The sequence below is a fragment of the Carcharodon carcharias genome, chromosome 9 (genome assembly GCF_017639515.1).
Source record: "Carcharodon carcharias isolate sCarCar2 chromosome 9, sCarCar2.pri, whole genome shotgun sequence".
NCBI lineage: Eukaryota > Metazoa > Chordata > Chondrichthyes > Lamniformes > Lamnidae > Carcharodon > Carcharodon carcharias.
In genome coordinates this window covers 70,787,822-70,807,413 of record NC_054475.1, presented here as the reverse complement: position 1 = coordinate 70,807,413, position 19,592 = coordinate 70,787,822, and the positions used below count along the sequence as shown (strand labels likewise).

Here is a 19,592-nt window from a genome sequence, read left to right as displayed (position 1 = left end):
GCATGTAGTTCTGCTCGCCACATTATAGGAAGGATGTGATTGCATTGGAGGAGGTGCAGAGGAGATTCACCAGGACGTTGCCTGGGATGAAACATTTAAGTTATGAAGAGAGGTTGGATAGACTTGGGTTGTTTTAATGGAGCAGAGTAGACTGAGGGGTGACCTGATCGAGGTGTACAAGATTATGAGGGGCATGGATAGGGTGCAGCTGTTCCCCTTAGTTGAAGGGTCAATCACAAGGGGGCATAAGTTCAAGGTGAGGGGCAGGAGGTTTAGAGGGGGATGTGAGGAAAAACTTTTTTTACCCAGAGGGTGGTGACGGTCTGGAATGCGCTGCTTGGGAGGGTGGTGGAGGCAGGTTGCCTCACATCCTTTAAAACGTACCTGGATGAGCACTTGGCATGTCATAACATTCAAGGCTTATGGGCCAAGTGCTGGTAAATGGGATTAGGTAGGTAGGTCAGGTGTTTTCCACATGTCAGTGCAGACTTGATGAGCCAAAGGGCCTCTTCTGCACTGTAATTCTGTGATCTGAGTAAGTTGAACAATCTATGCTATAACTGGTTTTATCTGAGTAAGTTAATCAATCGGGGATGTTACTGGTTTTATCTGAGTAAGTTAATCAATCGGGGATGTTATTGGTTTTATCTGAGTAAGTTAAGCAATCGATATAACTGGTTTTATATGACTAAGTTAAGCAATCTGTGAAATAACAAAGCTTTTAACTAAGTTAAGCAATTTATGATATATCAGGTTTTATCTAAGTTAAGCAATCTATGATATAATTGGTTTATCTGAGTAAGTTAAGGAATTGATATAACTGGTTTTATCTGAGTAACTTAAACAATCTATGACATAACACAGGTTTTATCACAGTAAGTTAAGCAATCGATGATAGAACTGGTTTTATCTAAGCCTGTTAATCATTCTATGGTTTAACAGGCTTTTACCTGAGTTAGTTAAGTAATTTATGATGTAACTGGTTTTATCTAAATTAAGCAATCTATGATATAACTGGTTTTACCTGAGTAAGTTAAGCAAGCGATTAGATAACAGGTTATATCAGAGTAAGTTAAGCAATCTATGATATAACACAGGTTTAACCTGAGCAAGTTTAACAATCTATGATAAAAGATGGGTTTTGTTGGAGTAAGTTAAGCAATCGATGATATAACTGGTTTTATCTGAGTGAGTAAATCAATCTATGATGGAACTGGCTTTATCTAAGCCTGTTAATAAATCTATGGCTTTTACCTGAGTAAGTTAAGTAATCAATGATATAATTGGTTTTACTGGGTAAATAACACGGGTTTTCTAAGTTCGAACGATTTTTGAGTCAATTGTGAGAAGTTTTGTTTTTCCTCAAAAATATGATTTGCATCTGAGACATTTAAGCGTGTTTAAAGATGTTCAACATTTTTTGAATTGTTTGAAAACTTGTGATAAAATTGCTGATCAGAATGAGCTAAGCAAATCATTCAGTGATGTGGTACTTTTGTGATGTTTTCTATAATGTTAAACAATTCTGAGGCATTTGTGAAAAGTTTTGATTTTTTTCTCGCGTTTTCCTGAAGGTCCAACAATTATTGAGTCATTTGTAAGAAGCTGTAATTTTGTGGAAATAGGTGGATTCAGCAGTTTATTGTGATGCTGTTCATATGAAGGTCAAATAATTTTTGTGTTCACCCAAATAAATTCCTGCTATTTCCATCTGAGGATCCAGGGCAGGGTTAGATGATGAGATCACAAGAGACTGATGTTCTGAACTCATGCAAACACAACAAAAGTCATCACATAAGGTCTTGTCAGCCACTTAGCGTTTAATGAGCCTTTTTCACATCGACATCCACCATGCTGGTGCACAATTGGTACACAGCCTAAAAAGCCTGATCAGGCTAGAGTCATAGAATTGTGTCGTTCTTCCAATCCATCCTCCTGACGTGGAGCTTCCATACAGTTTCCATACAATCTGTTGCAGTTGAAATCTCTTACATTCTCAAACATTTTACTTCACAATCTTTGGCAATAGTGACAGAATTAAAAATGCACAAAAATTAAACTAGACAGTAAATAAGCTTTGGAGAGTGACTCCCAGAGAGAGAGTGACTTCTGCTGCTTTGACATGACTGCTCAGTAGCAGCTTGCTGGATGAGGTTCAGAGACTGTCTTTGGGTTCCGTCAATACAGATCAGTTATTCAACAGGTTCAACGCTCTCCAGCTCACTGTGATCCATCAGATAAGCTTCTGCCATCTCACTCACTGTCATTCCCAAGAAGACTGGGTCACTGGCCAGTTTCTGTAATCCATGGGCTGCCAGCATCTTAACAAGGGAGGCAAAGGTGTGAGAAATACAACAGGCACAAGCACTAGCTCATTGGTCAACTATGGGAAGTACAGAAAGAGGCTGGTTCTTCAGACCTGAAGAAACACCTATGCGCTAAGTTCAAGAAAAATATATTAGAATGATATAAAAACAGAAAGTGCTGAAAACATTCAGCAGGGATGGCAGCATCTATGGAGAGAGAAACAATTAACATTTCAAGTCCAAAATGACTCTTCTTTGGACTCTTCTTCAGGGTCAATGAGAAGAGTAGAGGCGGCTCTCATGCCTCAGCAGGAGATAGTGAGCACAGCACTCCGACAGTCTGCACCAGGTGATAATCAGGCTACCCTGAACACCACAAAAAATGACAATGCAGCCTGGGAATATAAAGCATGAGAGTTGGCAACACCTTGACTCTACACATCATATGGTATCACAGGTCACTTATCATGCATCTGTGCAATGGTGATGGGGGAGTGTGAGATTGTCATCCTGCGTGTGTGATATGCCAACGCTTTACCCCATGCGAGTGATATACAGATACTGTACTCTGTGTGATTGTGCCCTGTGTGAGTGACTTAACAACAAAATATCCTCTGTGTGATATACGGACATTGTACCCCATGTGTGTGATATACGGACACCGTACCACGTGTGCGTGAGATATATGGACACCGTACCCCGTGCGTGTCATATATGGACACCATAAACCATGTGCATGTGATATACGGACACCGTACCCCATGTGCGTGAGTTTTATGGGCACCGTACCCCGTGTGCGTGACATATATACGGGCACCGTACCCAGTGTGCGTGAGATATACGGGCACTGTACCCCGTGTGTGAGATATACGGGCACTGTACCCCGTAGGTGTGTGATATACAGACACTATACCCCGTGTGTGTGTGATATACAGACACTGTGTCATTATCTCTGGAAAAAAATGCTGAACTCATTATGTACTATTGTTCAATAGAAGGTCCAACAATATTTTTGTCATTTGCGAGATGTTTTGTTTTCCTGGTGAAAAGTGCTTATATCAGTGAGTTTTTGCCAGGTACTACTGTTTTTTTATGAATGTCCGACAATTTTGAGTCATTGGTGAAAAGTTTTGATATTATGGCGAAAAAGATTTTATTTTAGTGAGGTAAGTAATACTTAGTGATGCACTACTTTTTAAAAAATAAATGGCATCATTTTTGTGAAAAGTGTTGATTTTGTACCCCACGTGAGTGAAATGCTGACATGAACATACGGACAGAAAAATTAGGAAGAGTAGGCGACTCGGCCCCTCAAACCTGTTCTGCCATTCAATAAGATCATGGCTGATCTGATTTTAACCTCAACTCCACATTCCTCCCCACCCCAAAAACCTTTCACCCTCTTGCTTATTAAGAATCTATCTAGCTCTGCCTTGAAAATATTCAAAGATTCCACTTCCACCGCCTTTTGAGGAAAAGAGTTCCAAAGACTCAAGACTGCCTGAGAGAAAAAAATTCTCATCTTTGCCTTAAATGGGCCACCCTTTATTTTTAAACAATGACCCCTAGTTCCAGGTTTGCCCAAAAGAGGAAATGTCCTCTCCACACCCACCCTGTCAAGTCCCCTCAAGATCTTCTATGTTTCAATTAAGTCACCTCTTACTTATCTAAACTCTAGCGGATACCAACCTTTCTGCTTCCAATGCATTTACATCCTTCCATAAATAAGGAGACCAATACTGTACACAGTACTTTAGATGTGTCTCGCCAAAGCCCTGTATAAATTAAACATAACCTCCCTACTTTTGTAATAATTTCCCCTCACAACCAATAACCTCCTATTAGCTTTTCTAATTACCTGCGGCACCTGCATACTGACCTTCTGTGATTCATGCATCAGACACCCAGATCTCTGACTCTCAAGGCTCTGCAATCTCTCACTATAGTGCTTCTCTTTTATTCTTCCTGCCAAAATGGACAATTTTACATTTTCCCACATTCTACTCCATTTGCCAGATCTTTGCCCACTTACCTAACCTACCTATATCCTTTTATAGCCTCCTTATGTACCCTTCACAACTTATTTTCCTACCTATCTTTGTGTCATCATCAAATTTAGCAACTAAATCTTCGGGCCCTTCAACCAAATCATTTATATAAATTGTAAAGAGTTGAGGCCCCAGCATTTATCCCTGTGGCACACCACTCATCACATCTTGCCAACCAGAAAAAGACTTTTATACCCACTCTGTTATCTGTTAGCCAGTCAATCTTCTATCCTTGCCAATAAGTTACCCCTTACACCAGGAGCTTTTATTTTCTGCAATAACCTTTGTTGTGGCACCTTATCAAATGCCTTCTGGAAATCTAAGTGCAGTATTTCTACAGGTTCCCCCTTATCCACAGCACATGTAACTTCTTCAAAGATTTCCAACAAGTTGGTTAAACATGGTTTGCCTTTCACAAAATCATGTTGACTCTGCCTAATTACCTTGAATGTATCTAAGTGCCTGTTATAACATCTTTAATAATAGGTTTGAACATTTTCCCTATGACAGATAGAAGCTAACTGGCCTATAGTTCCCTGCTTTCCATCTCCCTCCCTTTTTGAATATTAGGTATTTTCCAATCTAATGGGACCTTCCCCAAATCTAGAGAATTTTGGAAAATTAAAACGACCACATCAACTATCTCACTAGCCATTTCTTTTAAGACCCTTTGGATGAAGTCCATCAGGACCCAGGGAATTCTCAAATCACAGTTCCAACTAAGTACCACTTCCCTGGTGGTTATAATTTTCTTGAGTTCCTCCCACCCTTCCAATCTTGATTTACAGCCATTTTTGGGATGTTATTTGTATCTTCTGTAGTGAAAACTGATGTAAGTACCAGTTCAATTCATCTGACATCTCCTCATTTTCCATTATTATTTCCCCAAACTCACTTTCTATAGGACTAATGCTCACTTTATCAACTCTTTTCTTTTTGAAAGATCTATAGAAACTCTTATCTGTTTTTAGATTTCTAGCTAGCGTTCTCTTGTAGTCTAATTTTTCCCTTCTTTTTAATTTTTTAGTCATTTTTTGCTTTTTTAAAATATTATATCCAATCTTCTGACCTGCCCTCTATCTTTGCACAATTATATGATTTTTCTTTAAGTTTGATACTATCTTTAACTTTTTTAGTTAACCACGGTTGATGGGTCTTCCTCTTGGAATTTTTCTTTCTCGTTGGAATGTATCTATTCTATGCATTTTTAATTTATGCCTTAAATATTCACTACAGCATCTCTGTTGACCAATCACTTAACCTAAATTGCCAGTTGGCTTTCACTAGCTCTGCTTTCATGTCCTCATAACTGCCCTTATTTAAGTTTAAAATGTCAGTCTGAGGCCCACATTTCTCTCATCAAACTGAATGTAAAATTCAATCATATTATGATCACTGCTCCCTCAGGGTGCCTGTGAGATCATTAATTAATCCTATCTCATTGCTCAATACCAGGACTAGTATAGCCTGCTCTCTGGTTGTCTCCAGGATGTGCTGTTCTAAGGAACTATCCCTAAACTAGAATACAAAGAATACAAAGAAAAGTACAGCACAGGAGCAGGCCCTTCAGCCCACCAAGCCTGCATGGATCATATTGCCTGCCAAACTAAAACATTTTGCACTTCTGGGGTCCCTATCCCTCTATTCCCATCCTATTCATGCATTTGTCAAGCTGCCTCTTAAATACCACTATTGTACCTGCTTTCACCACCTCCTCTGGCAGCGAATTCCAGACACTCACTACCCTCTGCATAAAAAACTTGCCCCGCACATCTCCTCTAAAGTTTTCTCCTCTCACCTTAAATCTATGTCCCCTAACAATTCACTCTTTCACCCTGGAAAAAAGCTTCTGACTATCTACTCTGTACATGCCACTCATGATTTTGTAAACTTCTATCAAGTTGCCCCTCAATCTCCATTGCTCTAGTGAGAACAATTCGAGTTTCTCCAACCTCTCCTCACAGCTAATAACCTCCAGACCAGGCAGCATCCTGGTAAACCTCCTCTGCACCCTCTCCAAAGCCTCCATATCCTTCTGGTAATGTGGTGAGTAGAATTGCACGCAATATTCCAAGTGTGGCCTAACCAAGGTTCTATACAGCTGCAGCATGACTTCCCAGCTTTTATACTCAATACCCCTGCCGATGAAGCCAAGCATGCTATATATCCTGACTACCTTATCCACCTACATTGCCACCTTCAGTGACCTGAGGACCAGAGCCCTCTGCCCATCAATGCACTTAAGGGTTCTGCCATTTACTGTATAATTCTGTATTAGACCTTCCAAAATGCATTACCTCGCATTTGTCCGGATTAAAAGTCCATCTGCCATTTCTCCAACCAAGTCTCCATCCCGTTGTATCCTTTGACAATCCTCTTCACTATCTGCAATTCCTCCAACCTTAGTGTCGTCTGCAAACTTACTAATTAGCCCAGTTACATTTTCCTCCAAATCATTTATGTATACTACAAACAGCAAAGGTCCCAGCACTGATCCCTGCAGAACTCCACTAGTCACAGCTCTCCATTCAGAAAAACACCCTTCCACTGCTACCCTCAGTCTTCTATGACCAAGCCAATTCTGTATCCACCTCGCCAGCTCACCTCTGATCCCATGCAACTTTACCTTCTGTACCGGTCTGCCATGAGGGACCTTGTCAAAGGCCTTACTGAAATCCATGCAGATAACATCCACTGCCCTACCATCTTTGTCACTTCCTTGAAAAACTCGATCAAGTTAATGAGACACGACCTCCCCTTCTCAAAACCATGCTGCCTCTCACTAACACACCCATTTGCTTCCAAATGGCAGTAAATCCTGTCACGAAGAATCTTCTCCAATAATTTCCCTACCACTGACATAAGGCTCACCAGCCTGTAATTTCCTGGATTATCCCTGCTACCCTATTAAACAATGGAACAACGAACTATTCTATGAATTCCTTATTAGGCTACCTTTGCCCATCTGGTTTTCCAGTCTATATGTAGATTAAAATCCCCCATGATAATTGCCATGACCATCAGACAAGCTCCCATTTTTTCTTCTTAGATACCTTGTCTTATCATGTGGTTCCTGTTATGGGGCCTCCACACCACTCCCACAAGTGACTTCTTGCCTTTCTCATTCCTCATCTCAACCCAAGCCACTTCTGTACCCTGATTTCCTAAATTTAGGTCATCCTTCTGTATTGAACTAATATCATTTTTATTAACAGAGCCACCCCTCCATCTTTTCCTACCTTCCTATCCTTCCTAAATGTCACGTCCCCTTCAATATTCAGGTCCCAATCTACGTCATCCTGCAACCATATTTCTGTAATGGCAATTACATCATGCCTGACTATCTCAATTTGAAATTCATCTGTTTTGTTTTGAATGCTCTGTGCATTCAGATACAAAGTGTTTTGTCCTTTTATTATTTTTGTAACCTCTGACCTTATCTGCTGATTTACCCTTAGATTTGTCCTCTCTGTCCTTTCCTGTCTATTTCTGTTTATTATTTCCCACATTAATTCCTTCCTTCCTTGCCTTGTCTCTGCTCTTTGATTTATAACACCTTTCCAAATTTGATCTCTTGCCCCTATTTAGTTTAAAACCCTCTTTGCTTCCCTAGTTATGTGGCTTGCAAGAATGCTGATCCCAGCACGGTTTGGGTGTAGACCATCCCAATGGTACAGATCCCACTTTCCGCAGTACTGGTGTCGGTGCCCCATGAACCAGAGACCACTTCTCCGACACCAATCTTTCAGCCAGGCATTCATTTTACTTGCACATGGCTCAGGTAATAATTCAAAGGTTATCATCTTTGAGGATATGCTTCTTAATTTAGTGCCTAGCTTCTCATACTGACGATGCAGAACCTCTTTCCTTGTCCTGCCAATGTTGTTGATACCCACATGGACCACAACAACTGGATCCTCCCCCTCCCACTCCAAGCTCCTCTCCAGCCCCAAGCAAATGTCCCAAACCCTGGCACTGGGCAGACAACATAGCCTTCTGGACTCTCGTACTTTGCTACAGAGAACAGTGTCAATCCGCCTCACTATACTGTCCCCTAATACAGTGGGACATTTCCATTTTGCACCCCTGGTTGAACGGCTTCCTGTACCATGGTACCATGGCCAACCTGCTCATCCATCTTGCAGGCTTTGCTTTTGTCCACACAGGTTGTTAGCACCTCACACCTGTTTGACAGTTGTAAAGCCTGAGGCTCCTTCACTACTGTCTGCCTGTCTGTCCCATTACTTGCCTCACTGACAGTCACATCCTCCTGTCTGTCCCTGCAGACCAAAATACATGACCCTTTTCTAAGGGATGTGACTGTCTTCTGGAACAAAATGTCCAGGTTTTTCTCCCACTCCCTCATGTTGCACAATGTCAACAATTCGGCTTCCAGATCATAATCCTGATCTGGAATATCTCTAGATGCTTTCACTTTCTGCTTTGTCCTTGATCTCCTTGATGTCCAAAAGCTCCACATTCCACAGCTGCAACATAACACCTGTCCTGCCACTGTTACTTATATTATTCAGTTAATTTAATTTATTTACTTTCTTAATTAACTTAGAATAATTCCAAAGTATATTTCAATTTACTGTGCTCCTTAAATACTAGCACCTCCAACAACTAAAAGTTATACTTTTCTGAAATACACAGGTATGTGCTCCAGGTATTTAATTATTTTATTTTAATTTTTAATTACTTAAAACTTTTAGTTCTTTAATTTATACATCTACTTTAACAACGGTATCCTCAGCTAACTATTAATACACTGCCCCTTAGACTAAGTTCTACCGGCCAATCAACCTACTAGTTTCCTCTGATGTCACAGATGTTTTACTTAACTCCGTTCCTTCAGCAAGTGAAACGGTCCCAACTCCCACTGCTCCCTCCTCTCCCCCCACTCCCTCCTCTCCCCCAGCTTATTCCTTTCCCCCAGCTCATTCCCTCTCCCCCATCTCATTCCCTCTCCCCTGCTGCCACATCACCACCTGCTTCTTCCTCTCTTCACCTGCACCCTCCTCTCCCCCTATACCACATCACCACCTGCTTCTTCCTCTCCTCCCCCGGCTTCCTCCTCTCCCCCTGCTCCATTCCCTCTGCCTGCTCCCTCCACTCACTCCTCTCCCCCTGCTTCCCCCATTCCCTCATCCTCACCTACTCCCTCCTCTCCCCACTTTCCCCACTCCCTCATCCTTACCTGCTCCCTTCTCTCCCCCTACTTCCCCCACTCCCTCATCCCCACCTGCTTCCTTCCCTTCCACCTCTCGTCTCGCTCTTGCCGTGCTCATGCCTCTAACACTGCTCATGCATCTCCACCTGCTCCCTCCTTGCCCCCTGCTCCCATCTCGCCTGCGGCCTCACTCCCTCCCCACTCCCATCATTTCTCTCCCCCACTTCCTGCTCTCCCTCTACTCCCTCCCCTCTACTGCTCCTTTCTCTCCCCCTGCTTGCTCCCCTCCCCTGCTCCTTATTCTCCCCATTCCTTCCTCTCCCCCTATTTTCAGACTCACCCTGTACTCTGGGTGCTATAGGGACACTGTACCCCATGTCCGTGATATACAGACACTGTACCCACCTTGTGATATACAGACACTGCACTTTGTGTGACATATGGACACAACACTGTGTGTGATATATGGACACAACACTGTGTGTGATATATGGACACAACACTGTGTGACATATGGACACAACACTCTGTGTGATATATGGACACAACACTCTGTGTGATATATGGACACCGTACCCTGTGTGTGATATATGGATACTGTACACTCTCAGAGTCATAGAATCATAGAGGTCAGTAGCACAGAAAAAGGCCCTTCAGCCCATTGAGTCTGCACCAGTCAAACAAATACCTAACTATTCTAGTCCCATTTTCCAGCACCAGGCCCATTGCCTTGTATGCCATGGCATCGCAAATGCACATCCAAATACTTCTTAAATGGTATGAGGGTTTCTGCCTCTACCACCCTTTCAGGCAGTGAGTTCCAGATTCCCATCACCCTCTGGGTGAAAAAATTCTTTCTCATATCCCTTCTAAACCTCCTGCCCCTTAACTTAAATCTATGCCCCCTGGTTATTAATCCTCCAACAAGGGGGAAAGTTCCTTCCTGTCTACCCTATCTATGCCCCTCATCATTTTATACACCTCAATCATGTCCCCCCTCAATCTCCTCTGCTCCAGGGAAAATAACCCCAGTCTATCCAATCTCTCCTCATAACTAAAACTCTCTAGCCCAGGCATCATCCTGGTAAATCTCCTCTGCACTCTCTCTACTGCAATCACATCCTTCCTATAATGCGGATTCCAGAACTGCACGCAATACTCTAGCTGTGGCCTAACCAGCGTTTTATACAGTTCCAGCATAACCTCCCTGCTCTTATGCCTCAGCTAATAAAGGCAAGTATCCCATATGCCTTCTTAACCACCTTATCTACCTGTCCCACCAACTTAAGGGATCAGTGACATGCACACCAAGGTCCCTCTGATCCTAGGGTCCTACCATTCATTGTGTATTCCCGTGCCTTGTTTGTCCTGCCCAAGTGCATCACCTCACACTTATCCAGATTAAATTCCATTTGCCACTAATCAGCCCATCTGACCAGCCTACCCTCCTCCCTATTTACGGCCCCACCAATTTCCGTGTCATCCGCGAACTTACTGGTCAACCCTCCTACATTCAAACAGCAAGGGACCTAACACCGATCCCTGTGGAACCCCACTGGACAGAGGCATCCAGTTACAAAAACACCCCTCGACCCTCTGCTCCCTGCCATTCAGCCATTTCTGGATCCAATTTGCCAAATTGCCTTCAATCCAATGGACTCCTACCTTCATTATCAGTCTCCCATGTGGGACCTTATCAAAAGCCTTGCTGAAGTCCAAGTAGACTATGTCAAATGCATTGCCCTCATCTACACACCTGGTCACCTCTGAAAAAATTAAATCAGATTGGTCAGACATGGCCTCTCCTTAATAAAACCACGCTGACTGTCCTTGATTAATCCCTGCCTCTCCAAGTGTAGATTAATTCTGTCCCTCAGAATTGCTTCCAATAGTTTCCCCACCCACCACTGAGTTTAGACTGACTGGCCTGTAGTTCCCTGGTTTATCCCTTCCTCCCTTCTTGAATAATGGTACCACACTGGTTGTCCTCCAGTCCTCTGGCACCTCTCCTGTGGCCAGAGGGGTATTGAAAATTATTGCCAGGGCCCCTGCTATCTCGTCCCTTGCTTCACGCAACAGCCTGGGATACATTTCATCCGGGCCTGGAGATTTATCTACTTTTAACCTGCCAGACCACTTAGAATCCCCTCCCTTTCTATGCTAGTTTCTTTAATTATATCACAGTCCTTCTGCCTAATTTCCGTACCCACATCATCCCTCTCACTTGTGAACACTGATAGAAAGTATTCATTTAGAACCCTACCTACGTCTTCCGGCTCCACACACAAATTACCATGATGGTCCTTAATGGGCCCTACTCTTTCCCTAGTTGTCCTCTTACTCTTAATGGACTTGTAAAATAACTTTGGAATTTATTTTACCTGCGAATGTATTCTCAGGCCCCCTTTTTGCTCTCCTAATTTCCTTTTTAAGTTTCCCTCTACACATTCTATGGTCCTCTAGGGCTTCTGCTGTTTTGAGCCCTCGGTATCTGCCATAAGCCTCCCTTTTTCTCTTTATCCAATCCTGCATATCCTCAACATCCAGGGTTCCCTGGATTTGTTGGTCCCACCCTTTGTCTTTATTGAAATATGTTGGCTCTGTACTCTCCCTATTTCCTTCTTGAATGAGTCCCACTGCTCTGACAGATTTACCTAAAAGTAGCTGTTCCCACTCTACTCTGGCCAGATCGTATCTGATCTTATTAAAATCAGCCATCCCTAATTTAGAACTCTGATTTCTGGCCCATCCTTGACCTTTTCCATAACAACCTTGAATCTAATGGAGTTATGATCACTATCTGCAAAATGCTCCCCCACTGATACCTCTACCACTTGCCTGGCTTTATTCCCTAAAATTAAGTCCAGGACCACCCCTTCTCTTGTAGGATTTCTACATACTGGCTTAAAAAGCTCTCCTGAATGCATTTGAGATCTCTGTATCTGTGTGATATATGGACACTCTAACCTGAATGTGATATTCAGACACTCTAACCTGAGTGTGATATACAGACACTGTACCCTGTCTGTGATATACAGACACTGTGCACTGTGTGTGATATGTAGACGCTGTACCCCATGTATTAAGGAGATACAGACACTGCACCCCCTTTGTGAGTGAGATGCAGACTCTATCTTGTGAGTGATATACAGACTTTGGGTACAGTGTGTGAGGGAGATACAGACACTGTACCATGTGTGTAATAAATAAACACTGTAGCTTGTATGTGTGATATACAGACACTCTACCCTGTGTGTGATATACACTTTACCCTCTGTATGATATAAATACACTACCCTGTGTGGGATATACCAGTGCTGTGCCCGTGTGTTGATATGCATATAGTGTACTGAGTGTGTGATATGCCTACGCTGTACCCTACTGATCCTACTGACCCTGTCCCATGTGTGATATCCTGAAGCCTGTGTCTGTGATATGCAGACATAGCACTGTGTGAGTGATATGCAGACACTGTACACTGCGTGAGTGATATGCAGACATTGTACACTGTGTGTGTGATATTCCAGCACAAAAAGCAGGACAAATCCAAGCTGGCCAATTACTGCCCCATCAGTCTGTTCTCCATCATTAGTAAAGTAATGGAAGGGGTCATCAACAGCGTTATCAAGCAGTACTTGTTTAGCAATAACCTTCTCACTGATGCCCAGTTTGGGTTCCGCCAGGGCCACTCAGCTCCTGACCTCATTACAGCCTTGGTTCAAACATGGACAAAAGAGCTGAACTCCTGAGGTGAGGTGAGAGTGATTGCCCTTGACATCAAGGCTGCATTTGACCAAGTGTAGCATCAAGGGGCCTGAGCAAAACTGAAGTCAATAGGAATCAGGGGGGAAACTCTCCACTGGTTGTATTCACACCTAACACAAAGGAAGATGGTTGTGGTTATTGGAGGTCAGTCATCTCAGCTCCATAACTGTAGGAGCTCCTCAGGGTAGTGTCCTCATACCAACCATCTTCAGCTACTTCATCAATTACCTTCCTTCCATCATAAGGTCAGTAGTGGGGATGTTCGCTGATGATTGCACAAAGTTTAGCACCACTTGCAACTCCTCAGATACTGAAGCAGTCCATTACCAATTGCAGCAAGACCTGGACAATATCCAGGCTTGGGCTGACAAGTGGCAAGTAACATTCACACCACACAAGTGCCAGGCAATGAACATCACCAACAAAAGAGAATCCAACCATCACCCCTTAATGTTCAATGGCATTAATGAATCCCCCACTATCAACATCCATTGATCAGAAACTGAACTGGACTAGCTATATAAATATTGTGGCTACAAGAGCAAGTCAGAGGCTAGGAATCCTGCGATTCCTGCCTAGGAATCCTGCCTAGGAAACCTCCTGACTCCCCAAAGCCTGTCCACCATCTACAAGGCACAAGTCAGGAGTGTGATCCACTTGCCTGGATGAGTGCAGCTCCCACAACACTCAAGAAGCTTGATACCATCCAGGACAAAGCAGCCTGCTTGATTGGCACCCCATCCACAACCATTCATTCACTCCCTCCATCACTAACACACAGTAGCAGCAGTGTGTACCATCTACAAGATGCACTGCAGCATTGGACCAATATTCTGACAGGGGTATTTGCTAGTACAGTTGAGGAGAGTTCAACTAGGCTGGCAGGGAGATGGGAACCTGAGCAGGGAACAAGAATGGGAATCAAGGGTAGGAATGAAAGACAGGAAAGTAGAAAGCAAAAGTGGAAGGCAGAGAAAACAAAGGCTGGCAGCAAATAGGACCATAGTACAAAAAAAGATGTGTAAAAATGTTAAAAAGACAAGTCTAATAAAGGCACTGTATCTGAGTGCACGGAGCATTCGCAATAATATTAACAGTGCAAATAGATATGATATGATTGTGGTCATGGTGCAGGGTGACCAAGGCTGGGAACTGAAGGGCACTCGATATTTAGGAAGGACAGCAAAAAGGAAAAGGAGATGGGCGTGATGTTGTTAGTTACAGATGAAATCAGCGCATAAATGGCTCAGAAAATCTAGATGTAGAATCAGTCTGGGTGGAGCTAAGAAGCAACAAGAGGTGGAAAACATTAGTGGGAGTTGTCCATAGGCCTCCAAATAGTAGTAGTAAGGTAGGGGGCAGAATTAAACAGGAGATTAGAGATGCATGTTACAAGCGTGCTACAGTAATCATGGGTGACTTTAATCTACATATAGATTGGGCAAACCAAATTAGCAATAATACTGTGGTGGATGAACAGGCTCGGGAACAGGTTATCCTAGATTTAGTATTGTGTAGTGAGAAGGGATTAATTAATAGTCTTCTTGTTCAGGGTCCTTTAGGGAACAGTGACCAAAATATGATAGAATTCTTCATTAGGATGGAAAATGAAGTAGTTTGAACAAAGAACAAAGAAAAGTACAGCACAGGAACAGGCTCTTCGGCCCTCCAAGCCTGCACTGATCATATTGCCTTTCAAACTAAAACATTTTGCACTCCTGGGGTCCGTATCCCTCTATTCCCATCCTATTCATGTATTTGTCAAGCTAACTCTTAAACACCACTATCATACCTGCTTCCACCACCTCCTCTGGCAGCAGATTCTAGACAGTCACTACCCTCTGCGTAAAATACTTGCCCTGCACATCTCCTCTCACCTTAAATCTATGTCCCCTAGTAATTGACTCTTTCACTCTGGGAAAAAGCTTCTGACTATCTACTCTGTGCATGCCACTCATAATTTTGTAAACATCTATCAAGTCGCCCCTCAATCTCCATCGCTCTAGTGAGAACAATCCGAGTTTCTCCAACCTCTTCTCACAGCTAATAACCTCCAGATCAGGCAGCAGCCTACTCTGCACCCTCTCCAATGCCTCCATATCCTTCTGGTAATGTGGCAACCAGAATTGCATGCAATATTCCAAGTGTGGCCTAACCAAGGTTCTATACAGCTGCAGCATGACTTCCCAGCTTTTATATGATGAAGCATGCCATATGCCTTCCTGACTACCTTATCCACCTGTGTTGCCACTTTCAGTGACCTGTGGACCTGTACACCCAGATCCCTCTGCCCTTCGAAGCACTTAAGGGTTCTGCCATTTACTGTATAATTCCTACCTGTATTAGACCTTCCAAAATGCATTACCTCGCATTTGCCCGGATTAAACTCCATCTGCCATTTATCCGCCCAAGTCTCCAATCGATCTATATCCCGTTGTATCCTTTGACAATCCTCTTCACTATCTGCAACTCCTCCAACCTTAGTGTCGTCTGCAAACTTACTAATTAGCCCAGTTACATTTTCCTCCAAATCATTTACGTATACTACAAACAGCAAAGGTCCCAGCACTGATCACTGCGGAACACCACTAGTCACAGCTCTCCATTCAGAAAAGCACCCTTCCATTGCTACCCTCAGTCTTCTATGACAAAGCCAATTCTGTATCCATCTTGCCAGCTCACCTCTGATCCCGTGCAACTTTACCTTCTGTACCAGTCTGCCATGAGGGACCTTGTCAAAGGCCTTACTGAAATTCATGTAGATAACACCCACTGCCCTTCCATCGTCAATCATCTTTGTCACTTCCTTGAAATGTCTCACTAACTCGATCAAGTTAGTGAGACACGACCTCCCCTTCACAAAACCATGCTGCCTCTCACTAATACACCCATTTGCTTCCAAATGGTAGTAAATCCTGTCACGAAGAATCTTCTCCAATAATTTCCCTACCACTGACGTAAGGCCTGTAATTTCCTGGATTATCCCTGCTACCCTTCTTAAACAATGGAACAACATTGGCCATTCTCCAGTCCTCTGGAACCTCACCCATAGCCAATGAGGATACAAAGATTTCTGTCAAGACCCCAGCAATCTCCTCCCTTGCCTCCCTCAGTACTCTAGGGTAGATCCCATCTGGCCCTCGGCCCACCTTTATATTCTTCAAGACGCCTAACACCTCCTCTTTTTTGATCTCAACATGATCCAGGCTATCTACACACTCTTCCCTGGACAAATCGACCTCTAAGTCCTTCTCTTTGGTGAATACTGATGAGAAATACTAATTTAGTATCTCTCCCATTTCTTCTGGCTCCACACACAGATTCCCACCTCTGTCCCTGAGTGGGCCTACCCTTTCCCTGGCTACCCTCTTGCTTTTTACATATGTATAAGAGGCCTTGGGATTTTCCCTAATCCTGGTTGCCAATGACTTTTCATGACCCCTTTTAGCCCTCCTGACTCCTTCCTACTTTCTTTATAATCTCCACAGGCTTCATCTGTTCCCAGCCTTCCAGCCCTTACGAATGCTTCCCTTTTCTTTCTGTCTAATTTTACAATATCCTTCATTATCCAAGGTTCCTGAAACTTGCCATGCTTATCCTTCATCCTAGCAGGAACATGCCGGTCCTGAATTCTTATCAACTGACATTTGAAAGCCCCCCACATGTTAGTTGTGGACTTGCCCTCAAACATCTGCCTCCAGTCTAGAATCCTCAGTTCCTGGCTAATATTGTTATACTTAGCCTTCCCCCAATTAAGCACCTTAACCCGAGGACTCTTTCTTGATCCAAAACTAGGGTCCTAAATCTAAACAAAGAAAACTAGAAAGGTATGAGGCGTGAGTTGGCTGAGATGGGTTGGGGAATATCATTAAAAGGTGGATCGGCAATGGCTAATATTTAAGGAATAAAGGTATGCATTGCAACAGTTATACATTCCTTTCTGGGGCAAAAACACAACAGGAAAAGTGGCCCAGCCATGGCTAACAATATAAATTAAGGATAGTATTAGATCCAAAGAGGGGTCATAGAAAGTTGCTGGAAAAATAGCAAGCCTGAGGATTGGGAGCAGTTTAGAATCAAGAAAGAACGACCAAAAGATTGATTAAGAGGGTAAAAATTGAATATGAGAGTAACCTTGCAATGAACATAAAAGTGGGCTGTAAAAGCTTCCATAAGTATGTAAAAAAGAAAAGGATTAATGAAGACAGATGTAGGTCCCTTACAGCCCAACACAGGAGAATTTATAATAGAGAACAAGGAAATGGCAGAGCACTTAAACAACTACTTTAGTTCTGTCTTCATGGAGGAAGACAGAACTTCACAGAAATACAAGCGTACCAAGAGACTCATGAGCAGGAGGAATTGAAGGAAATTAATATTACTAAAACAATAGTACCTGAGAAATTAATGGAACTGAAAGCCGATAAATACCCAGAGCCTGATAATCTACATCCCAGAGGATGTGGCTATGGAAATAATGGCTATGTTGGTTGTCATCTTCCAAAATTCTGTAGATTCTGGAACAGTTCCAGCATGTTGGAGGGTGGCAAATGTAACCCCACTATTTAAAAAAGGAGGGAGAGAGAAAGCAGTGAACTACAGACCGGTTAGCCTAACATCAGTCGTAGGGAAAATGCTAGAGTCTATCATAATAGGACACATGGGGCAGAATTTTTCACTCTTCGAGCGGGCGCCCAACCCGAATAAGCGTAAAATCACACATGATTATGTCAGTCGAGCACCCTGACATCACCGCACACTCACATGATATTTCGGTCGGCGGGCACGCACGGGAGTTGGCAGAGCACCTGCCGACAATTAACAGGCCTATTAAGGTCATTAATTAATTTTTTCACTGAGAAGACCAAATGGGTCTTAATTGACCCGTCAGCGTGAAATCGCAGTTGCAGCCTGATCGTAGGAGGCAGTCAGCTTCCTGACTGCTCCCGCTCACCCCCCCGCCAAACCCACCCGACAAGAGCAAAATTCTGGCCTTAGAAAATATCAACGGGATTAGATAAAGTCAACATGGATTTATAAAAGGGAAATTATGTTTGACAAACCAACTGGAGATTTTTGAGGACGTAACTAGCAGAATAGATAAGGGAGAAGCAGTGGATGTGGTGTATTTAGATTTTCAGAAAGCTTTTAATAAAGTCCCAGATAATAGGTTAGTGTGTAAAATTAAAGCACATGGGATTCGGGATAATATATTGGCATTGATTGAGAATTGGTTAACAGACAGGAAACAGAGAGTAGGAATAAATGGGTCTTTTTCAGAGTGGCAGGCGGTGAATAGTGGGATACTGAAGGGATCAGTACTTGGGCCCCAGCTATTCACTATATATATCAATGGTTTGGATGAGGGAACCAAATGTAATATTTCCAATTTTGCTGACAACACAAAACTTGGAGGGAATGTGAGTGGTAAGGCTTCAGGATGATTTAGACAGGTTGAATGAGTGGGCAAATACATAGCAGATGCAGTGTAACGTGAATAAAAGTGAAGTTATCCACTTTGGTAAGGGATCTGGGTGTTCTTGTACACTAATCACTGAAAGCAAACGTGCAGGTGCTGCAAGCAGTTAAGAAGGCAAATGGTATGTTCGCCTTCATTGCAAGAGTACTTGAGTATAGAAGCAAAGATGCCTTACTGCAGCTCTACCGAGCCTTGGTGAGACCATACCTGAAGTATTGTGTGCAGTTTTGGTCTCCTTACCTAAGTAAGGATATACTTACCATAGAAGGATTGCAGCAAAAGTTCACCAGATTCCTGGGATGGCAGGATTGTTATATGAGGTGAGATTGGGTTGACTAGGCCTGTATTCACTGGAGTTTAGAAGAATGAGAGGGAATCTCATTGAACCATAAAATTCTGCCAGGGATGGATGGATGCAGGGATAATGTTTCCTCTGGTTGTGGGTCTAGAACTGGGGGTCACAATCTAAAGATACAGGGTAGGCCACTTAGGACTGAGATTAGGGGAAACTTCTTTGCTCAGAGGGTGATGAACCTGTGGAATTCTCTACCACAGAAAGGGGTGGAGGCCAAGTCATTGAATATATTTAAGGAGGAAATAGATAGATTTCTAGACTCTAAAGGCATCAAAGGGTAGAGGTAGAGGATCAGCCATGACCATATTGAGTGGTGGAGCAGGCTCGAAGGGCCAAATGACCTACTCCTGTGTGTTATATACAAACACTATACCCTATGCATGATAGACAGACAATATGATATACCGACACTGTACCCTGTCAGTGATATAGACACTGTACCCTGTCCATGATATAGACACTGTAC

The 19,592-nt window shown here is 43.0% G+C and overlaps 1 protein-coding gene across 1 annotated transcript in view; it reads right to left on the bottom strand.

The window, feature by feature from the left end:
* Positions 1-1,800: 1,800 nt before the first annotated feature.
* The window catches only part of LOC121282430 (voltage-dependent L-type calcium channel subunit alpha-1S-like), a 746,261-nt gene continuing 728,469 nt past the window's right edge, over positions 1,801-19,592 (bottom strand). Inside the window, exon 43 of the mRNA XM_041196142.1 lies at positions 1,801-2,321. Within this exon, the coding sequence (XP_041052076.1) occupies positions 2,193-2,321 (129 nt within the window). The 3' untranslated portion in view covers positions 1,801-2,192. The remainder of the gene's footprint in view (positions 2,322-19,592) is intronic.